The sequence below is a fragment of the Paramormyrops kingsleyae genome, chromosome 6 (genome assembly GCF_048594095.1).
Source record: "Paramormyrops kingsleyae isolate MSU_618 chromosome 6, PKINGS_0.4, whole genome shotgun sequence".
Taxonomy (NCBI): Eukaryota; Metazoa; Chordata; class Actinopteri; order Osteoglossiformes; family Mormyridae; genus Paramormyrops; species Paramormyrops kingsleyae.
In genome coordinates, this window is record NC_132802.1 from 15,440,855 (window position 1) to 15,458,450 (window position 17,596).

At 45.2% G+C, this 17,596-nt stretch overlaps 1 protein-coding gene across 4 annotated transcripts in view; it reads left to right on the forward strand.

Moving 5' to 3' along the window:
• The window catches only part of abr (ABR activator of RhoGEF and GTPase), a 127,996-nt gene that overhangs the window by 48,949 nt on the left and 61,451 nt on the right, over positions 1-17,596 (forward strand). For 3 of the 4 annotated variants that reach the window (XM_072713740.1, XM_072713739.1, XM_072713741.1), the window contains exons 2-3: positions 7,278-7,456; positions 14,629-14,727. In XM_072713740.1, coding sequence (XP_072569841.1) covers positions 7,278-7,456; positions 14,629-14,727 — 278 coding nt within the window. Of the gene's footprint in view, positions 1-7,277; positions 7,457-12,344; positions 12,619-14,628; positions 14,728-17,596 lie in introns of those variants that run through there. The other variant, XM_072713742.1, reaches the window with a different exon arrangement.

Genomic DNA, 17,596 nt, shown 5'->3' on the forward strand with positions numbered 1-17,596 from the left:
TTTGAATTAATTTGCCTGGAGCCCTTTGAGTCAAACTTCTTTGTCCTGGTCTGCGTCAGTGCTTCCATCAGGCCTTGGTTGAAGGGAGGTTTGGGATGCATGTAATGTATCGCCAGTGATCTTGAGATCCGTCCAAGAGAAGTTGGTCTCATGGATTTCTTCTTTGAAGCTGCCTGTATTATCCGCTCTCTCATCACACCTAATGGTAAGACTGGCGCTAAACGTGCATGTATCTCCACATTGCTAAGGGGCTCCATTTTCAAACCTGCATCTGCCAGCGGGCTGTATAGGTGTGTCTGCCATGTGATGATGATGAGGACAGGGGAGTAGGGCTGTCACTATCGATTGTATTAATAATTGAGTAATCTACCGATTTTAATCCTGACGATTCATCGAGTAGTTGTTTATATATTATGTATAAATTGCGAGGACCAACCAGCCATTTGCAGGGAGCACACTCACACATATTGTCAATTTAGTTACTCTTAAGTTGCAATTTTTTGAATAATGGAAGGAAACTGGAGGATCTGCCAAAACCACGCACACACAGGGTGAACATGCAAGCTACACACACACAACTGTGCCAACCACAGCACTGGGCTTTCATGATGTGTAATGTTAATATCAACATGGAATTTCATGCACATGCAATTGTCACATCACAGTTCTTTGCTGGGTTCAAACCATCATGAAGTTGCACTAAAACATTTTTGCTCAATCATAGGAAATAAAACTAAACAAGCTTTGCAATTTTAATAATACTTCTTTTTCAATATTATCCAGTATATGTAAAAAAAATCACTTTTAAGTTTACTGGCACTGCTTATTTAATGACTTCTGCATGTGCTCTGTGAGAGAGTCACAATAATTCTCGTCCTTGCTGTTGCACTCACTCACAGACCGTGTGGTGCATTTGTGAGGAATTAAACAAAAATAAGTGAACAGGAGAAAGACGAATAAGAACCGATCACAAAACATATGTCTTCCTCCATATGGATATCATTTTATATCCCACAGCGACTATATTGAGCAAAAGCAAGTGATTTTTCAGCACTGCTTTGTGCCTGTTGGTCATGGCAACACCACCAACTTTTTGCCGGACTCCGTTTGGTAGATAATAAGGTCTATTTGGCTATATGTCCAGCTACTAAATATCACGAAAACCTTTTAAATATTGCAGTGTGAACTTTTTCCAATATTGTTCAGCCTTGCAATACACAATATGTAAAACAAGTAATATTACATGGTTATTTTGTACCATATTATGTAAGATGATGTGGCAAAGTCAAAGTGATGACAGGCTAGGCTACACTGGGAGGCTAAATGGCACCTATCAGCCTAACCTCACCGTCAAACCTGAATGTCTTCTTTTAACATTTATTTGCATGGCAGTTGTGCTGTGGTGATATTTAAGTTCTGCCTTGCAATACTCACAGACGACTGAATTAATTTTCATTCATTTTAATGTGAAGTGCTTCCACACAACCGATGCCTTTTCTCTTTATTTTGTCACTCGTCCGCCATGTGCCGTCTACCTTCCCCCATATTTCTGAGTAATAGATAAGGAAGATTTTAACTGATGCTTTTAAATAATCGACTCATGGAGTGTAATCGAGTAATTGGGAATCTAAACCAGAATCTTTCATGCCCGGAATGTGTCCTCATATTTGTCTGAATCTGTTTTTGAATATGTTGGGCATATATCTATGCTGCAGAGTCTGTGTTGATCCTACAAATTTCTCTTGTGTTGCACAAAGTAAATTGTTCCTGACATAGAGGTCAGCAGATGTTTACCTTGTGGTGTACTCAATGGCTTTGGCGTGTTTTGTTACCCCCCAAGTCTAGGAGTGTGATGGTACATGTTTTTATACTGAAACTTTTAGGTACAGGTCTTTCGGTTTGGTACGCATACCGAACAAATGCAGCAAATGCGGAACGTTTGCGTGTTTCCCCTGAGCAATGTAAGTTGTAAGTTGTTAATGTGAATACAAGTACTGCATGGGTATTTTTTTAAATGCTGTACCATAATGGATATTTATTTTGTTATGCTTTGTATTTTATGAGACAATGTTTATGTTGCACAGTTCTAATATGACGCTGAAAGCTGCTAATGTCAATACAATACAGATCAGGTATAGTTAATTTTAAGTAAATTTTATTTTTTTATTGGTAGGTATTGACAGAGACTTTTTGTTTAAGAACAACTGTTTAATTAGACCATTGTTTAATAAAGAAAAAATAAGCAATTTATGTTTTGTTTTTCACCTCCGCTGTACCGAAAACATACTGAAACGTGACTTCAAAACCGAGGTATCTACTGAACCGTGATTTTTGCGTACCGTTACACCCCTACCCAAGTCTCATACATTGTGTTTGTGGAAGTAGTAACTCGTATTCAACTTGAGGAGCCATGCAGCTGACCGACTGATAATGGCACATAGCTCACGGTTTGAGATGTTACAATGGCTAGTCGAATACTGGTTCAGACACATGATACAGAGAACAGCTAACAGCATACAAGTTAGTTGACAACAGAAGTGCAGTAGCACTGTGAAAACAAGTAAGACAGCATGGTTTATTAGAATTGCGGAGGCTGTAATATTGCAGTGGTCCATCTCAGCTATTCACTTTGTGGGCCGCATGTATTATGGTGGTGTGAAACTTCCATGCTTTGGGTTAATTTCATCTCATCGGCTGGAAGACCATGCTGCTGACTCTCCTCATCGACCTCTCTGATTTCCTGAGGTGTCAGGAGGGTGCTCTCCCTCTGGAACTCGCAATGAATATCCGTATGTCATTAAATGGAATATACCCCATCAAAAAGTCTGAAAACGGTTCAACAGGTGGGCTTGTTTAGAGGGAATATGTGAAGTCAGTGTCAGACACCGGCATTCGTTTGCTTAAGTTATCACACTGTGTAGACTGCATGGCTTGGTTATTAGTATTTAGGCCCATTGCTTTTGCGGTGTCTACACCTGGGCTGCTGATTATTTCTGTTTAAAACTAGCTGATTTTGTAGCCACTGCTGGCTAATGGATTCCACTCCGGCCCTGGCTCTATTTCTGGGGTTTGTCTTTTCTAACTGCAGTCTTTTGTGCTTATGTCCTACTCCAGTCTAACATCATGTGCTTTTGGTGAATTTTTTATTTTTTTTTATCTAGCAGATGTTCATAGCGACGTACATGTGAGGCAAATAGGACATTGCAGCTGACATCCGTGCTGTCAAGGAGTCGACTAGCCACAAGTACAGCTATGCTGAGCCTCTAATGAATGCTTGGGCGCAAATATAAGCACTGGAGATGAGCTGCATACCACCTCCCAACAAAGCAAGAACCTAGTAAGACTTTTCAGTGGCCAGAAGTGCAGAATTAGTGCCTCTAAAATCGCATGTTGTGGGCACTTGTATGTGTGTGAGTTCTCTTCATATAATGGAGTGGAGTGATCACCCCACACGTCGTGTCCCCTGCCTTGTCCCATATGCTTCCTGACATGCACTTCAGATTCCCTGCAACCCTGCAGTAGATAAGCATTTATGGGAGGTGATGAATGGATGAGCCTGTACACAGAGTTGTGCATTAAAAGGGTCTCTCTTTTAGAAGCTTGGTGGGCTTCCTTTGTGGCTGTGGTACTTCCTTTCCGGTCACTCAAATGCCCCCCCCCCCCCCCCCCCAACCAGTAGTAGTATAGCAAGCTCGATTTCTCACAGACTCTGTTGGGAGGTGGGAGCTTTGTGCTTAGCTGCATACTGAAAGCTTTTGTTCGTCATCTTCTTCTGGTATACCCTCCATCTTTCAAAACATTTCCTGTTCCCATACCCCCGGCCAGTCCCCCCCCCCCCCCACTTGTCAGCACAGTACCATCTGCCTAATAAGAACATGGTCAGCGTGGCCTTTTTTGCTAAATTACGTAGATTTTTTGTTCCTTCAGAGGTATCATTGTGAGCTGCGCATGCCGCGCTGGTGTTCATCGCTTCGGCTACCTGCCAAACGCCTCCTCCTACCTTATGTCTTCCTAGCAGCTGATGTCATATTCTGAAGTGTTTCAGGGGAAGCCTGTTGGTCTGGAAGTGAATTCATTAATTGTGACAGGCGAAGCACATTCAGCCTTCTGGCCGTGTCATCTTTTTGTATCTCAATCACCACAGCCTTCAGCAAGACGTGGTCTGGAGATGGGTGGATGAATCTCTCGTGATGTTCCTCTTTTTAATATAAGCTGAAGTGCCAGCAGGGTTTAATGACGTGGTAGCCGGAGCGACTGATTTACGCACTTGCAGCTTTCCAGTAAGTTCCGGGCAAAGCCATTTATCAGAATTGAAAACGTTGGTCAGCAACTGACATGCAATGCAACTCCTTCTCTATATCCACTGCACTTTCTTACAAATGCTTGCGGCTGCTCTTGGTTAGTAAGGATGGTATCAGGGAAATGTAGCCACTGCACACTGACCCTCCTCCAGCAGTGCAATCTCCCTTGAGCAAGCATCCCCATCACCTATCAGGCAGAGATATCCAGCATGCAGACCCCCATCATGGCCGTAGCCTCCATTTCACAGGCTGTTGCAGCCTGATCGGATATCATCTTCAAGTTTGTGGGTAATACAACGGTTGTTGGCCTGATCACTGGCAATTATGAGAGGGGGGAAGTGTCAGACCTGGTCACATAGTGTGAGACTAACAACCTCACACTGAACATCTGCTAGACCAAGAAGATGGTTGAGGATATAAGGAGAAGCAAGTGACATCACGTGCCACTGCTGATTGGAGGTAAAGAAAGTGGACAGCTACAAGTTCCTGGTTGTATACATCAGCGAGGATCTAAAATGGTCAAAGAATTTGGTGCACCTGCTTAATTAATTGAAGGCTCACATTAAGGTGCTGTGGAAGGCATATCAGCCTGCTGCATTGCTGTGTGGTTCTGCAGCTGTACTGCACAGGACTAGCATAGGGCAGTCTGTTCTGGCCATTATTAACGGCAATCTGTCCTCTGCTGTGGTTCCTGCTAATTTTAAACATGCAGTAGTGCAGCCACTGCTTAAGAAACCTGGCCTTCACCATACTGTGTTGGCTAATTACAGGCCTATTGTCAAGCTGCCTTTTCTTTCTAAAGTTTTAGAGAAAATTGTATTTTGTCAACTAAAATCTTTTCTGGATGAGAACAGCATTACAGAGGTTTTTCAGTCAGGCTTTAAAACCCTTCATAGCACAGAATCTGCATTATTAAGGGTTTCTAATGACATTCTCCTTGCATGTGATTCTGGTAACCATGTTGTTCTGGTTTTGCATGACTTAACTGCTGCCTTTGATACAGTCGACCACAAGAGTTTAATGTCACGATTACGTCACCTAGTTGTCATTGGTGGCACTGCACTTAAATGGTTTAGGTCTTATCTGGCAGATAGAACTTTTTCTGTGAACCTTCACAGTTCAGAATCATCAGCTGCTTCTCTTATGTGGTGTCCCACAGGGCTCAATTTTAGGGCCATTGCTGTTTTCCTTGTATTTACTGCCTCTAGGTTCCATCCTTAGAAGGCATGGGATCTCATTTCATTGTTATGCTGATGAGTGCCAAATTTATTTACCGTTGAAACAGAAGGATGCACTCTCCATAAAACCTGTTTCGGCATGTCTAGATGACATTAAAGCTTGGTTGGCCTCAAACATTTTAAATTTAAATGAAAAGAAAACAGAGGTGATGGTGTTTGGACCCAGTGGCCCCTGTGAGTCCTCCCCTGTTGATGTGAGACCCTTGGAAGCGTATCGTAAATCTCTTATTGTTGATCTTGGTGTTAATTTGAACAGTGATTTTAAGTTGGACAGTCAAGTTAGAGCCGTAGTTAAGTCCAGTTTTTATCACTTAAGGTGACTGGCAAACGTAAACTTTTTTTTTCTAGGCAACATTTTTAAACTGTGATCCATGCTTTTATTTCATCCCGTCTGGATTACTGTAACTCAATTTATGTGGGAGTCAGTCAGTCGTTACTCTCGCATCTACAGCTGGTTCAAAATGCCACTGCACGACTTTTTACAGGGACTCATAAAAGACAGCACATAACCCCTGTCTGGCCTCACTGCACTGGCTGCCTGTATATTCTAGAGTTAATTTAAAAATTCTTATGCTTGTTTTTAAATCTTTTCACAATCTTGCACCGCCTTACCTCTCTGAGCTCCTCCACCCCTACACTCCTGCTCGGACTCTCAGGTCAGCTGGTCAGCTGCTCCTGGAAGTACCGAGATCCAGGGGGAAGCTCAGAGGAGATAGGGCTTTCTCTGTCGTTGCTCCCAAATTATGGAATAGCTTGCCCTTGCGCGTTAGAGAGGCCCCCTCACTGTCCACCTTTAAATCACGTCTTAAAACTCGCTTTTATGCTTTGGCTTTTGGCCCCAGCAGGACTTGGTTTTCTTTTAGTTATCTGACCTTGTATTTCTTTTTGTTTTTCTTTTCTCGCTCCAATGCTCCAATGTACAGCACTTTGTGTCAGCTATGGTTGTTGGTAGGACAGTCACTACAGCAGGTGATCAGGTTAGCCCAGAGAATCACAGGGACCTCGGAGATCTCCCTTCACCGCAGGACATCTATCACAGCAGTGTCATCAGCGATCGCAGCCACCCAATCCTCGCTATGATGAAGTCTGGCAATAGGTACAGGAGTCTTAATACCAGAACATCCAGACTCTGGAACAGTCTATGCCCCCAGGCCAACCTGTTCCATGGAGGGCCGGTGTGGGTGCGGGATTTTGGGATGATCTCTCAATCAGCCAATAATTAAACAGTGGTTCTTAACTCCAGTCCTGGGGATCCACTGTTATTCTGTTCCATTTCTGTTCTGTTACCATATATTATATTTGTTGTTTATTATTATTATTATGTTTGTATAAAACTACTTTTTGTTCACTTTAACTTTAAGCTATGTGGACCCCCTTTGAGCTATATGGACCCTTATGTCCAAGACAGTCCTGCAAATCAGTTGAGAACGAAGGCAAGGAGCAAACCAGGCTTGTGAACTTCTAATGACCTGCTCTGTGTGGAGAAACACCATTTGATTGGTTTTTGTTCATGATAAATGTTTGGGGTTTTCCTTGTTTTTGATTACTGAAATGTGGTTTGAATTGCGTTTGCAGTGTAAACGGTTCAGGCCTAATCCAAGCCCCCCTGAGCTGGGGAATTCTTTGATGTCAGGGCGAGGTCTGTGGTATTGCTCCCTGGAAGTGTTTTGTGTGCATGCCCCCCTCCCAATTTACCAATTTATCATTCATGATCTTCTCTATCCCCCTTCTCCCCCAGACTTCAACTACAACACAGACGGCTATGATGGCGATGCCACAGAGGACCGCAAGTCCCAGGACGGCTCAGAGACCATGCCCTTTATCGACGAGTCACCCACCATGTCCCCCCAACTCTGTGCCCGTGGCCCTGATGGCGAAGCCGTGTCCCCCACACCCCCTGAGGGCCTTTTGCCTGAGGTGAGTCTGTGTTCCGTGGCATTCTGGGTAATTGCATAGCCAGCCTTCTTTTTACTGGGTGGGGGAGGGGAGGGGGCTGTACTCAGCTATTCTCCGTTAATGTTGGGTTCTTCAACAAGCTTGTCTGACAGTGTGGCATCACAAAGTCAGGACGGATAATGGAGAAAATAACAAAGAAAGTGACACACAACCACCACCGTGCTATGCTTCTGGGCAGGACAGCGCCCCGTCACTGCTGTCCTTTTAGTGAGCACAGGAACATTTGGGTCCGCCCCCTTTCTGCCTCACAATGAGAGGCAGGTGTCTCTTTCACAGGAATCTCTTTCAGCCTACCCTCCCTCTCCCCCAGAATCTCCCTGAACCCCTCTCTTCCTGTCAGTTATTTCCCAATACTGCTGTATGCACCCAAAATCTGAGGTATTTGAGGGGGAAGAATGTGCTTCCTTTCTTGCTGGCCGCCTTTCCAGTGGAGGTGCTGGTGCAGCCACTAGCCGTTCTATCAGTACGGAAGCATCTCATTAACTTGGAATTATTCACTCCCTCTGAAAGGGGACCGGCTGTATCTATATATAAATTATTCATGATGAGATGATGATGATTACATCACATATAAATATGAATGAATGTTAATCAAAATTGTAAGACGAGAGAAATTAGTTGCCAGTGGTATGATTAGGAGAGCTCCTGCCTTCTGGTCGATAGGTGTGGCATTTGGACACTAGTGATTGCCGTCGACGGGAACACGCATGAGCTTCTTAACTGGTGGGCTCATCAAGTCTCTATTGGTGCTGGTATTTGCATTTGTATCAGTGTCATTCTGACTTTTTTGAAGCAAGGAGTCCGGAAAGAGGCACATCTTTGCTGAATCCTCTGGATTGCAGTTATTGTGGTGGCTTGCTGCATACTTTAAAGTTATTCGCACACAGCCCTCGTCTCTGTAGGTGAGTTAGAGAGAAGTGGGATATAAGAAACCACCAAAGTGACCGTTTGCAGCTCTTCCACCATTTGATGGAGACATGAATGGAAAGCCCTTGTGGTTTGTTCGGTTTATGTGCTGCATTGGAAAATTCTGCTGACTGTACTCTCTGTTTTCACAACTAAACTCCTGGCTGCTAACTGCTGTGTCGAAAACCTCATTTTATGTCGTCGTCTGGTAAAGTAATGTTAAGATTTGTAATAAACTGACTTTTTTTTCACTTCAGAGCATTTGAATTTACTCTGTTGAGTCAAGGCCTTGAGAAGGTTTTCCAGAGAGTTCTATATGCAGAACAGTGGACAGCACGGACACTTGACTTTGTAGACTAATGCCTGGCTTGATGTTTTTGTTTCATTCCAAGCAAGTCTGAGAAATTCATGTATACAGTTTAAACTGTCAGTTTTTTGTTTTTTTTAGACCTGGGTAACATTCAAAATTGGCCTTATTTGTGCAAATAGACTGACTAGAATGAATCATTTTGTGTAAATCAATGATCACTGTTACCACTGGTGATTCCTCCTATGGTTTTATCTATTTGGAGATGTCCTTCCAGAGAAAGACAAACTCTTTATTTCTTTTCCATTATTCTGTCCATGTATTTCCAGATATGCTTACCTAGTGAAGCGTCATGTGGATTTCTTTGTTAATCTGCAGTGGATTTACCAAAACAATTTTGAATTGTGCAATATGCACTGTATGCCGCCATCTAGTGGTAGCAACTAGAAAATACTCTGCATGAATTTGTTTCCCTTGAAATTCACTATATGGACAAAAGTATTGGGGCACCTGGCCATTACACCAACAGAAACTTTTATGACATCACATTTTAAATCCATTGGCATCAATATGGAGTTGGTCCTGCCTTTGCAGCTACTTTGTGAAGGCAGTCAGCTACTACCGATTCTTTGTAAAGGCTTTCTATGTTTATGGAATGTGTTTGTGGGAATTTAGCCCATTCATCCACAAAAGTATTTGTGAGGTATTTGTGGTGGACGTGAAGGCCTGGCTCGCAATCTCCATTCTATTTCATCCCGAAGGGATTGAGGTTAGGGTTTTGTGTGGGTCAGTGAACTTCTTCCACACCAATTTCACCCAACCATGTCTTTACGGACCTTGCTCTGTGCAGTGGTGCACAGCCATTCTGTAGCTGAAAAGGGCCTTCCCCAAACTGTTCCTACTAAGTTGGAAGCATAGAATTGATGAAATTGACTTGGGATGCTGAAGCATTAAGAGTTCCCTTCACTGGAGTGAAGAGGCGTAACCCAACCCTTGAAAATCAACCCCAAACCATTATCCCTCCTCCACCAAACTTTACAGTTGGCACAATGCAGTCAGGCACGGAACGGTCTCCTGGCATCCGCCAAACCCAGGGATCATCCATCAGATTGCCAAACAGAGAAGCGTGATTCATCACTCCTCAAAAGATGTTTCCACTGCTCCAGGCAAGCTTTACACCACTCCGTCCGACGCTTGCCATTGCGCTTGGTGATGCGAGAGGCTTGTATGCAGCTGCTTGGCCATGGAAGCCGGTTCCATGAAGCTCACAGTACATTGTTTACTCTTTACACTGGGATTAATGCCATAAGAAGTTTGGAACTCTGCAGTTACTGAGACAAGAGTGTTGGCAACTTTTAGGCACTATGCGCCTCAGCATTCATCGACCTGGCTCTGTTACTTTACGTGATGGTCTGCCACTTCATTGCTGAGTTTCTGTTGTACCTAAATGCTTCCACTTTGCAATAATACCACTTACAGTTGACCGTGGAATATGTAGCAGGGAAGAAATTTCACAAACTGACTTACTGCAAAGGTAGCATCCAAATGACTGTACCACACTTGAATTCACTGCTCTTCAGAATGACCCGTTCTTTCACAAATGTCTGTGGACCTGACTGCATGGCGAGGTGCTTGAGTTTTATACACCTGTGGCAATGGGTCTGAATGAAACACCTGTCCCAATACTTTTGTCCACATAGTTTATAACTGCAGACTTTCAGTCAAAAGTTGTTGATGTAGGTAGGGGGACAAGCAAGGTCAAGGTAATTATGTTTTTATTCAGGAATGTGTAATTATAATTGGAAGAATTACATCATGCATTCATTTAGGTTTTTCCTGTTATTTGAAGACCTAGCAACCACCCACCTACACATAGCAACTGCCTTCTGTTAAGGTGCTGTGCGTGACAAGAATTATGCACTTAAGCAGGTTCCTTCTTCATCTCTACACTAATTGGTGATATACTCCTTTCTTGTTACTCTAATTCGAGATATACTCCTTTGTCCCTTTCATTGTTTGCTCTTCTCTGACGTATTCCTATACCCTTTACGCTTTACTGTGACATACTTCTCTATCCCATTTTCTTTTCTGTTACATACTCCTCTATCCCTTGCACTCCTTGGTGATATACTCCTCTATCCCATACGCTTCTTGCCGATATACTCCTCTATCCTGTATCCTTCTCCAGGATATACTCCTCTATCCTGTATCCTTCTCCAGGATATACTCCTCTATCCTGTATCCTTCTCCAGGATATACTCCCCTAACCTACTCAGTGATTTACTCCACTATCATTTACATGGTGATGAACGCCCCAACTCCGGACAGTTATCGACTTGCTTCAGGGATGTAAATAGGTTGGTAGCTCAGTAGCATCACTGACACAATGCCGATTAGGTTTCTTGGTGATGTGACAGTAAGGCCCCTCCTAGCCGCTTTTGTGGTCACAGTGCAGTGGCCTGCTTGTTACGCTACCCCCTGCCTTGCAAGACCACTGGTCTGCTTTAAAGTTCACTTCCCTGAGCAATGTTAGGTTGTTTTGCTCCAGCAGGGTGTCTGCCCTGACCAGGTTGCCACTTCCTCATTTGTATAAAGGCTGAAGCTAGTTAATCATGTTTAAAATAAGGACCCCATATCTGCATTTCTGCGGTGGTGTTCTCAAGGCCATTTCTTTGTCTGCGTAGCATGTTTAATTATACCCCATGCGCACAAACCCTAACCCTGTCTTCGTCACACTCGTATGCACTAAAGGGCTTTTCCACATGAGGTCACTGCTTTGTGTCCCTGGGGCCCTGCTTCATCCTCCACAGCTGATCTCGGCACTTCTGTGTTTACACCGTCCACCTTGGCATCTGTCACATTGCTGAAACACCACACGGCAGTCTTACGTCACTCTGTCTACCTTATTGCACTCCTGCTAATTAATATAATATTCATCCTGCTGCACGTGGGGCTGTAGACAGACCATAATTGTATCACATACTTTCTGTCCCGTAGCGTATTTTCCCAGTACTCATGGACTTTGAGTGTGGTAGGCATTTACTGTGCTCTCTCTCTCCTGCAACGTGGCAGGTGATGCAGGAGTTCCGGGGGGGGGGGCGGGGGGTGGTGTGTGTGACTTGATCTCTTGGGTAAACTCTGCATCTGAGGGGTGTTTCTGCGAAGTCTACTGTCCCAAAAGAAGGGGGACTTTGTGTCCATCCACCCTGTGCTGCACCACTGGCTGGGGTGAAGTTTGGAAAGAGTCAGAGAGTGGCACCTTGCCTGGCTGGACAGGATGGCTGACTGTGAACCAACAACGGGCCAACACCAGTTACACGTTTCTCTCTCAGAAAAGGGCCTCTGTTTTCCACAAGGCAAGAAAAACACTTTGAGGAAGTGGCTGCCTGTGTGGGGGAGGGGATAGGGATGGGGGGGGGGTCTTTCTGACCAACTGGCTGCTGCCACTGCTGCTGTCATGGACGCTGACAGAACAGGAAGACTGGGCAAGGACCTCCTCCCCCATCACCACTACCACCGCCAGTGCCGCCTTTGCCGGCCCCTGTGGCTAGAGTGGGTGTGTTTTAGTAAGGTGGAGTTTCAAAGAAGGGAGACAGAGCTGGCAGTGAGTGAGTGAGTGAGAGAGAGAGAGGGAGAGAGAGAGAGAGAGAGAAGTGGGGTCGGTCTCGGGTAGGCGTAGCCCAGTGGCTCGGCCACAAGCAAGAATTTGAGAGAGACCTCTGGGCTCCACGGCACCAATGTTCTACCCCGACTGGCACAGCACACCGTGACGGGCATGGAGGAGGAGGACGAGGTCATCAGCTTCCTGGATAGGGTGCTGGATGATGAAGATGTATTCGACAGTGTGGAGTTGGACTTGGAAAGTACCCTGATGCCGGAGGAGAACTGTTTGAGCCTCCGGCCCTTTAAGGTGAGCCATGCTACCATGGAAAGGACACCAAAATACGTGTGAAAACTTTGACTTCTGCTTGAGCTTTGAGGCTTTTGCTGCAGCGCCGTAACTAAAAATAGCAGAGCAGAGAACGCTGAAAACTCAAGCCGCGTGGTGTAGCATAGCATAGCATGGCCCGTGTGGCACTCCCGAGCCCCGGTGCCACGCGTTTGCAGTTAGCGTGGTCCTGTTCAAGGCACGACATGCCGGATTATGTGCCACACAGCTCACCAGTCCCTGAAGTCCGTCATTTCACAGGCGGGACACGCCGCTGATGTTGCCACACAGTGGTTTCCTTAAGAGCACTTCTCGTTTTTAATTTTATCTGTCTGCCATTGTCGGCGTGGATTCTGCCATGGTCCTGTGGTGATCAGGGGCCAGTAGCTGTACCACTCTTACAGTCTCCTTACCAGGGGACTCACAGGAACATCGAGACCACTCTATTGTCCCCATATAGAGAAGGTAGGAGGCAGTCCCTCCCACACAGATCATCTCGCTTAGCTGTTTTTCCCCATATTCTTGCCTGGCTCGGCGCCTGACCAGCAGTCCCTCTTAGAGGTGAATCAGTGGCTGGAAAATGTCTAAAGGCTGGTGCTCCCCCCACGTGTAAATACAGCCACACAGGCTGAGCTGTGCCACTTGGGGATGGCACTCGTCTCATTGCACATGTCTGTTGCTAGCATCAGGGCAACAATAATGAAGGGCTGAGAGTGGAGAGGGTCCTCTGATTCCCACTGAACTCCGACTCGTCCGACTCGTGCCTGTCTCCGATACTTCTGACTCCAACTTACTCATGCGCCACTGACTCTGGCCTTGCCCGACCCCTCTGACTCCCACCTAGCCCTGACTCCTACCTGACACGTGTCCCCCCAGTGCGATCTGTCATTCGTGGCTGCGATCTGGTCCCCCTGTGTAATGAATCTGCCTTGCACTCCTGGGGTGAACGTGCTGTTTACTCTTCCTTATAAATGTAAAATGTCACTCATTGAGCTGATCTGAGGCGCCTGGATGTTTCTGAGGGTCTGAGTGTGTTTTTTTTTTGTTTTCTCTGAGCTGTGGTTTGTTTTGAAACCTGTATAAATGATTGTTTGGCACGGTGTGTGGTGAGGACGTGTCTGGTTAGTGGTCCTGCGTTGCACCCTCAGTCATCGCTTGCTGATCTTATCTCTCTCACCTGTTCCCTTTCCTGAATGGTCAGAGTAAATGATTAATGGATACTGGCTGCGTTGGATAGCCTGAGTGCCATGGTTGCTTTCGCCGTGCTGTATTTCATTGATTACTGTCCTTATTAATCTTTGTGTACTGTAAAATCATTCGGTTGTGCGGTCCATCTACATTTGGGTTCCAGTAGTTTTGTATGTGGTTATGTGACTCAGCGGGTTAGGACTCTGCTGGAGATGAAGAACCTGGTCTGTTCCTGGCCAGCGAGTAGATCTACATCAAATCTCAAAGTCAGCAGAGTGACGTCACCATTAGGCCCGTATGGTTCACAGTACGGCATGTAGCTGCCCGGCTGAGTGTTTATGCCCAGGGCCTCCGCGCCTTTCTGTGACCCACCTGCCGGCCCCATGAACAGGAAGGGTGGGCGCCTGGGCGGTGTTCTCTCTCTAGCGGAGTGCAGTGCTAAGTGTGGACTCTGACCTATTAGTGTGCAAATATAGAGAGGGGAAGAAAAAGAGGCGGCCAGAGTCAGAGCAGGGCACCGATAAAGGGTATCCCTGCGGTGGGGGCCTCTGGGCTGCTGAACACCAACAGTGCTTCACTCTTCCTGATGTAGCATGAGACTTTTCACCAGATATATTGCAATGCTTTGGTTCCCATATTTATTCTTGCTCTCTGAAATTAATCTATCCCTGTTTACCTGTTACTTGTACAAAAGGCAAAATAAAGTATTGCTATGACTACTGGAGTATACGTGAAGCCCCCCCCCCCCCCGCCTCTGCCTGTGCCTGCTCCTGAAGTCGCATCCACTCTCTTTCCCCCACACAGGCTGACATCGAGAAGGGGCTGGAGATGAAGAAGTTGGTGCTTTCAGGGTTCCTGGCCAGTGAGGAGATCTACATCAACCAGCTGGAGGCCCTGCTCCTGGTAAGTGCCCAGACTGGAGACAGCAGAGCGAGCTCCTCTGGGGGTGTTGGTTTCACAAGAGGGGCCTTGGCAGAGCTGCAGTAAGAAACCCGCTGCGTCATGATGTTTTATGGAATCTTTATTGTCCAGGTTATTTCTTAGGGCTCCGAGTTTGTGACCTTGACCCTCTGGAGTCTGCGGCCTCTCAGCCACCTTCAGGGTAGTCTGACATGCCTTGACATTTTAAAATATTTAATCTAAAAAACATTTATCCCGAAGTGTTACATTTGCTTTTATCCAGCACAAACTCAGCACCAATAATCTGAGACCACTTAAAATGTTATTATTGTATTTTTTGTTAAAATCAACTTTAACATATACTTTTCAAAAACCTATTTTCAGACATGCTGAGAAATTGTAAAAAAATCACATTATAGACATTTGTAGCCAAGACTTTTGAGCTCTGAAGCTTATAGACACAGGGGTTGGCTACACATAGGTGAAAGAGACATTCTGAAATTTTATGTGGTTTGATTACTAAAGTGTTAGAACTTTGGAGTGACACTCTTTTTCTCAAAGTCAGTGGCCTTCACAATGAATATTGATGAGACAGGTGTCCTCACACCTGTCATAGTTTGCATACTGTCAATGGCCCATCAGTCTGGAATGTCACTGCACTCCACACCCATCACTTTGGAAAGGCAGTTTGAAACGCAAGAAAAGTAGCAACAATAAAATCCCTTTCACAGTTTATTGGTAGATGGAATGAAAAATGAAAAACTGTGACCATATAAATATAGAAAGCGATAAATATGATGCAGGGACTATTATTAAAGCTCTAGGGACGATGGCATCGTCGACCGCGTATCTCTTGTGTATTTCAGTTTATATCTCGCTGAAATCATTATGTAGAATCATGAAAAAAACAGGCTAAATCCATAATCTGTCTTCTTTTCAAAACTTCCATTGTCGGAAGTATTAAAGTTTTTAAAATTAGGTTAAATAGGCAAAAAAGCAAACCGTATCATCTTTCTTTGTTTTACTTGCATCGGGAGCGTGTAGTACCGCTCTCAGCTGAAGATCCGCTATTCACGTTCTAAATAGGCTGGGTTTGAACTGGCGACCGTATGATTACAGGCACACAGGCTTAGCCCACTGAGCCATAAACACAGGTATGAGATTCGCTGCTGAAAGTGGCAACACTGGCGCAAAGCTTCAGCGGCAGAGACGTATCCGTGTGCTATATTGTAGCCGATCAGTGTAAACACTACCCAGACATGTGCTCTTGTTTATTTCGGTCACAATGGGCGTATTCACATATTTCTTTATCCAATACTAACTGTCGGATTATCATGTTGTTATTATTATGCGAATAGTGCGTTTTGCAAGTGGGAAGGCGATCAGAGCTGCTTGGAGACGCAGACGCTTAAGTCAGTCACTCTTGTTCTTTCTATTCATATCACGAAGCTGTAAAAATATATTTAGTTTCTATATTAAGTTTAAATAGAGTTATTTAAACGGTTTGGTGAAATTTCTGTCAGATCCCGCCAACAGGATCGCCGACTCCAGAGGGTTATGGCAGAATCCAGGGGCTCTTCCCGAAAGAGCTTAAAATTCCATCAAAATTGTTTATTTCCTCTTGCAAATTGTGATGTAATTTCCTCTTTAAAGTAGTTCTTTCCCCCTATTAAAAGTGCCCTAGCTAATATGAAGTCCCTTAAAGGGATATCAGCAGTGCTGCAGAGAAGAAAGGTGTCGTGTTTCCCTTTATCTCTTGAGGCGTTTTTTTTTTTAAAGGTGAGGGCCCTGTGGAATGTGTAGGCAGAGTGATAGCACCGCCGCCCCAGCCAATCATGCCAGGCCACTTGGACACAGCATTGTAAGAATCTTGGAGTGATACTGCGGGAATGCTGACAACCAAGGTTATCCCAGCAACACGTCTGCAATTAGCATGGTTGCTTAGCATTAGCCGATTAACCTGTAGCACGTCTGGTTAAACTGTGCAATTTGGAAGGTGTCACCTGAGCCTCATTTTCACTAAGGCTGGGAGCGTGGTGTGATCTGGTATATGGGAAAGGCTCACTCAGCCTGCTAACACAGGCCCTAGTTCTGATGCAGTGGCCGTCAGCCCTCCCGGTGTAGAAACTGGGTGGCTCTGAGCCACCATATCACCTTCAGAATTTGCCAGGTGTCGGCAGAGCACTGTTCAGGTTTCTGTGCACTGATGCTGTCAGATGAATCCGTATCAAGCCACACATCGTACCAGTGTGCTGCAGATTCACATAATATGCCTGGTTAATGCTGGTACAGAAAACACATGCCATGAAATGCTCTGAATTGCAGAGAAACATTAAGATGGTTCTAAGCAGGTTGTTCCATGCTGCCAAGAAATAACAGAAGAAAGACGTTCAGAGTGTTTCGGTGTATACGTCTGTGTTGCATGGGGCACGATGTCCTCTTTAGATGCGTGGTCGCTACAGGTTACCATTAAAGCTCTTCTGCTGAATACTCTGCAGCAGCAGTGTGATTTAAGGGCCAAAATATCAAGGAGTGAATCTGAAGGAGGCCGGGGCCCATGTGGGTCAAGTGGAACTAACTAATGTCCCCCCTCCACCAAGGCTCCTTTCCTCTAGCGCCCCAGCTGTCAAATCTCTGCTTTATGCTATCCTCAGTTTCTCTTATTTTCCACACTTAAACGCTGAGACAAAGGATCAGTCTCGGTCTGATGGGTGGGTATCCTCTTAGGAACCCAGAACCGCTGTTTGTCTAAAGCTGGGGGAGGCCTGCTACCGGCTCGGAGGTATCCCAGTCTCCCAGCCAAGAGGCAGATGAGGGAGGCCTGCTACCAGCTCTGGGGTATCCCAGCCTCCCAGCCAAGAGCCTGCCGAGT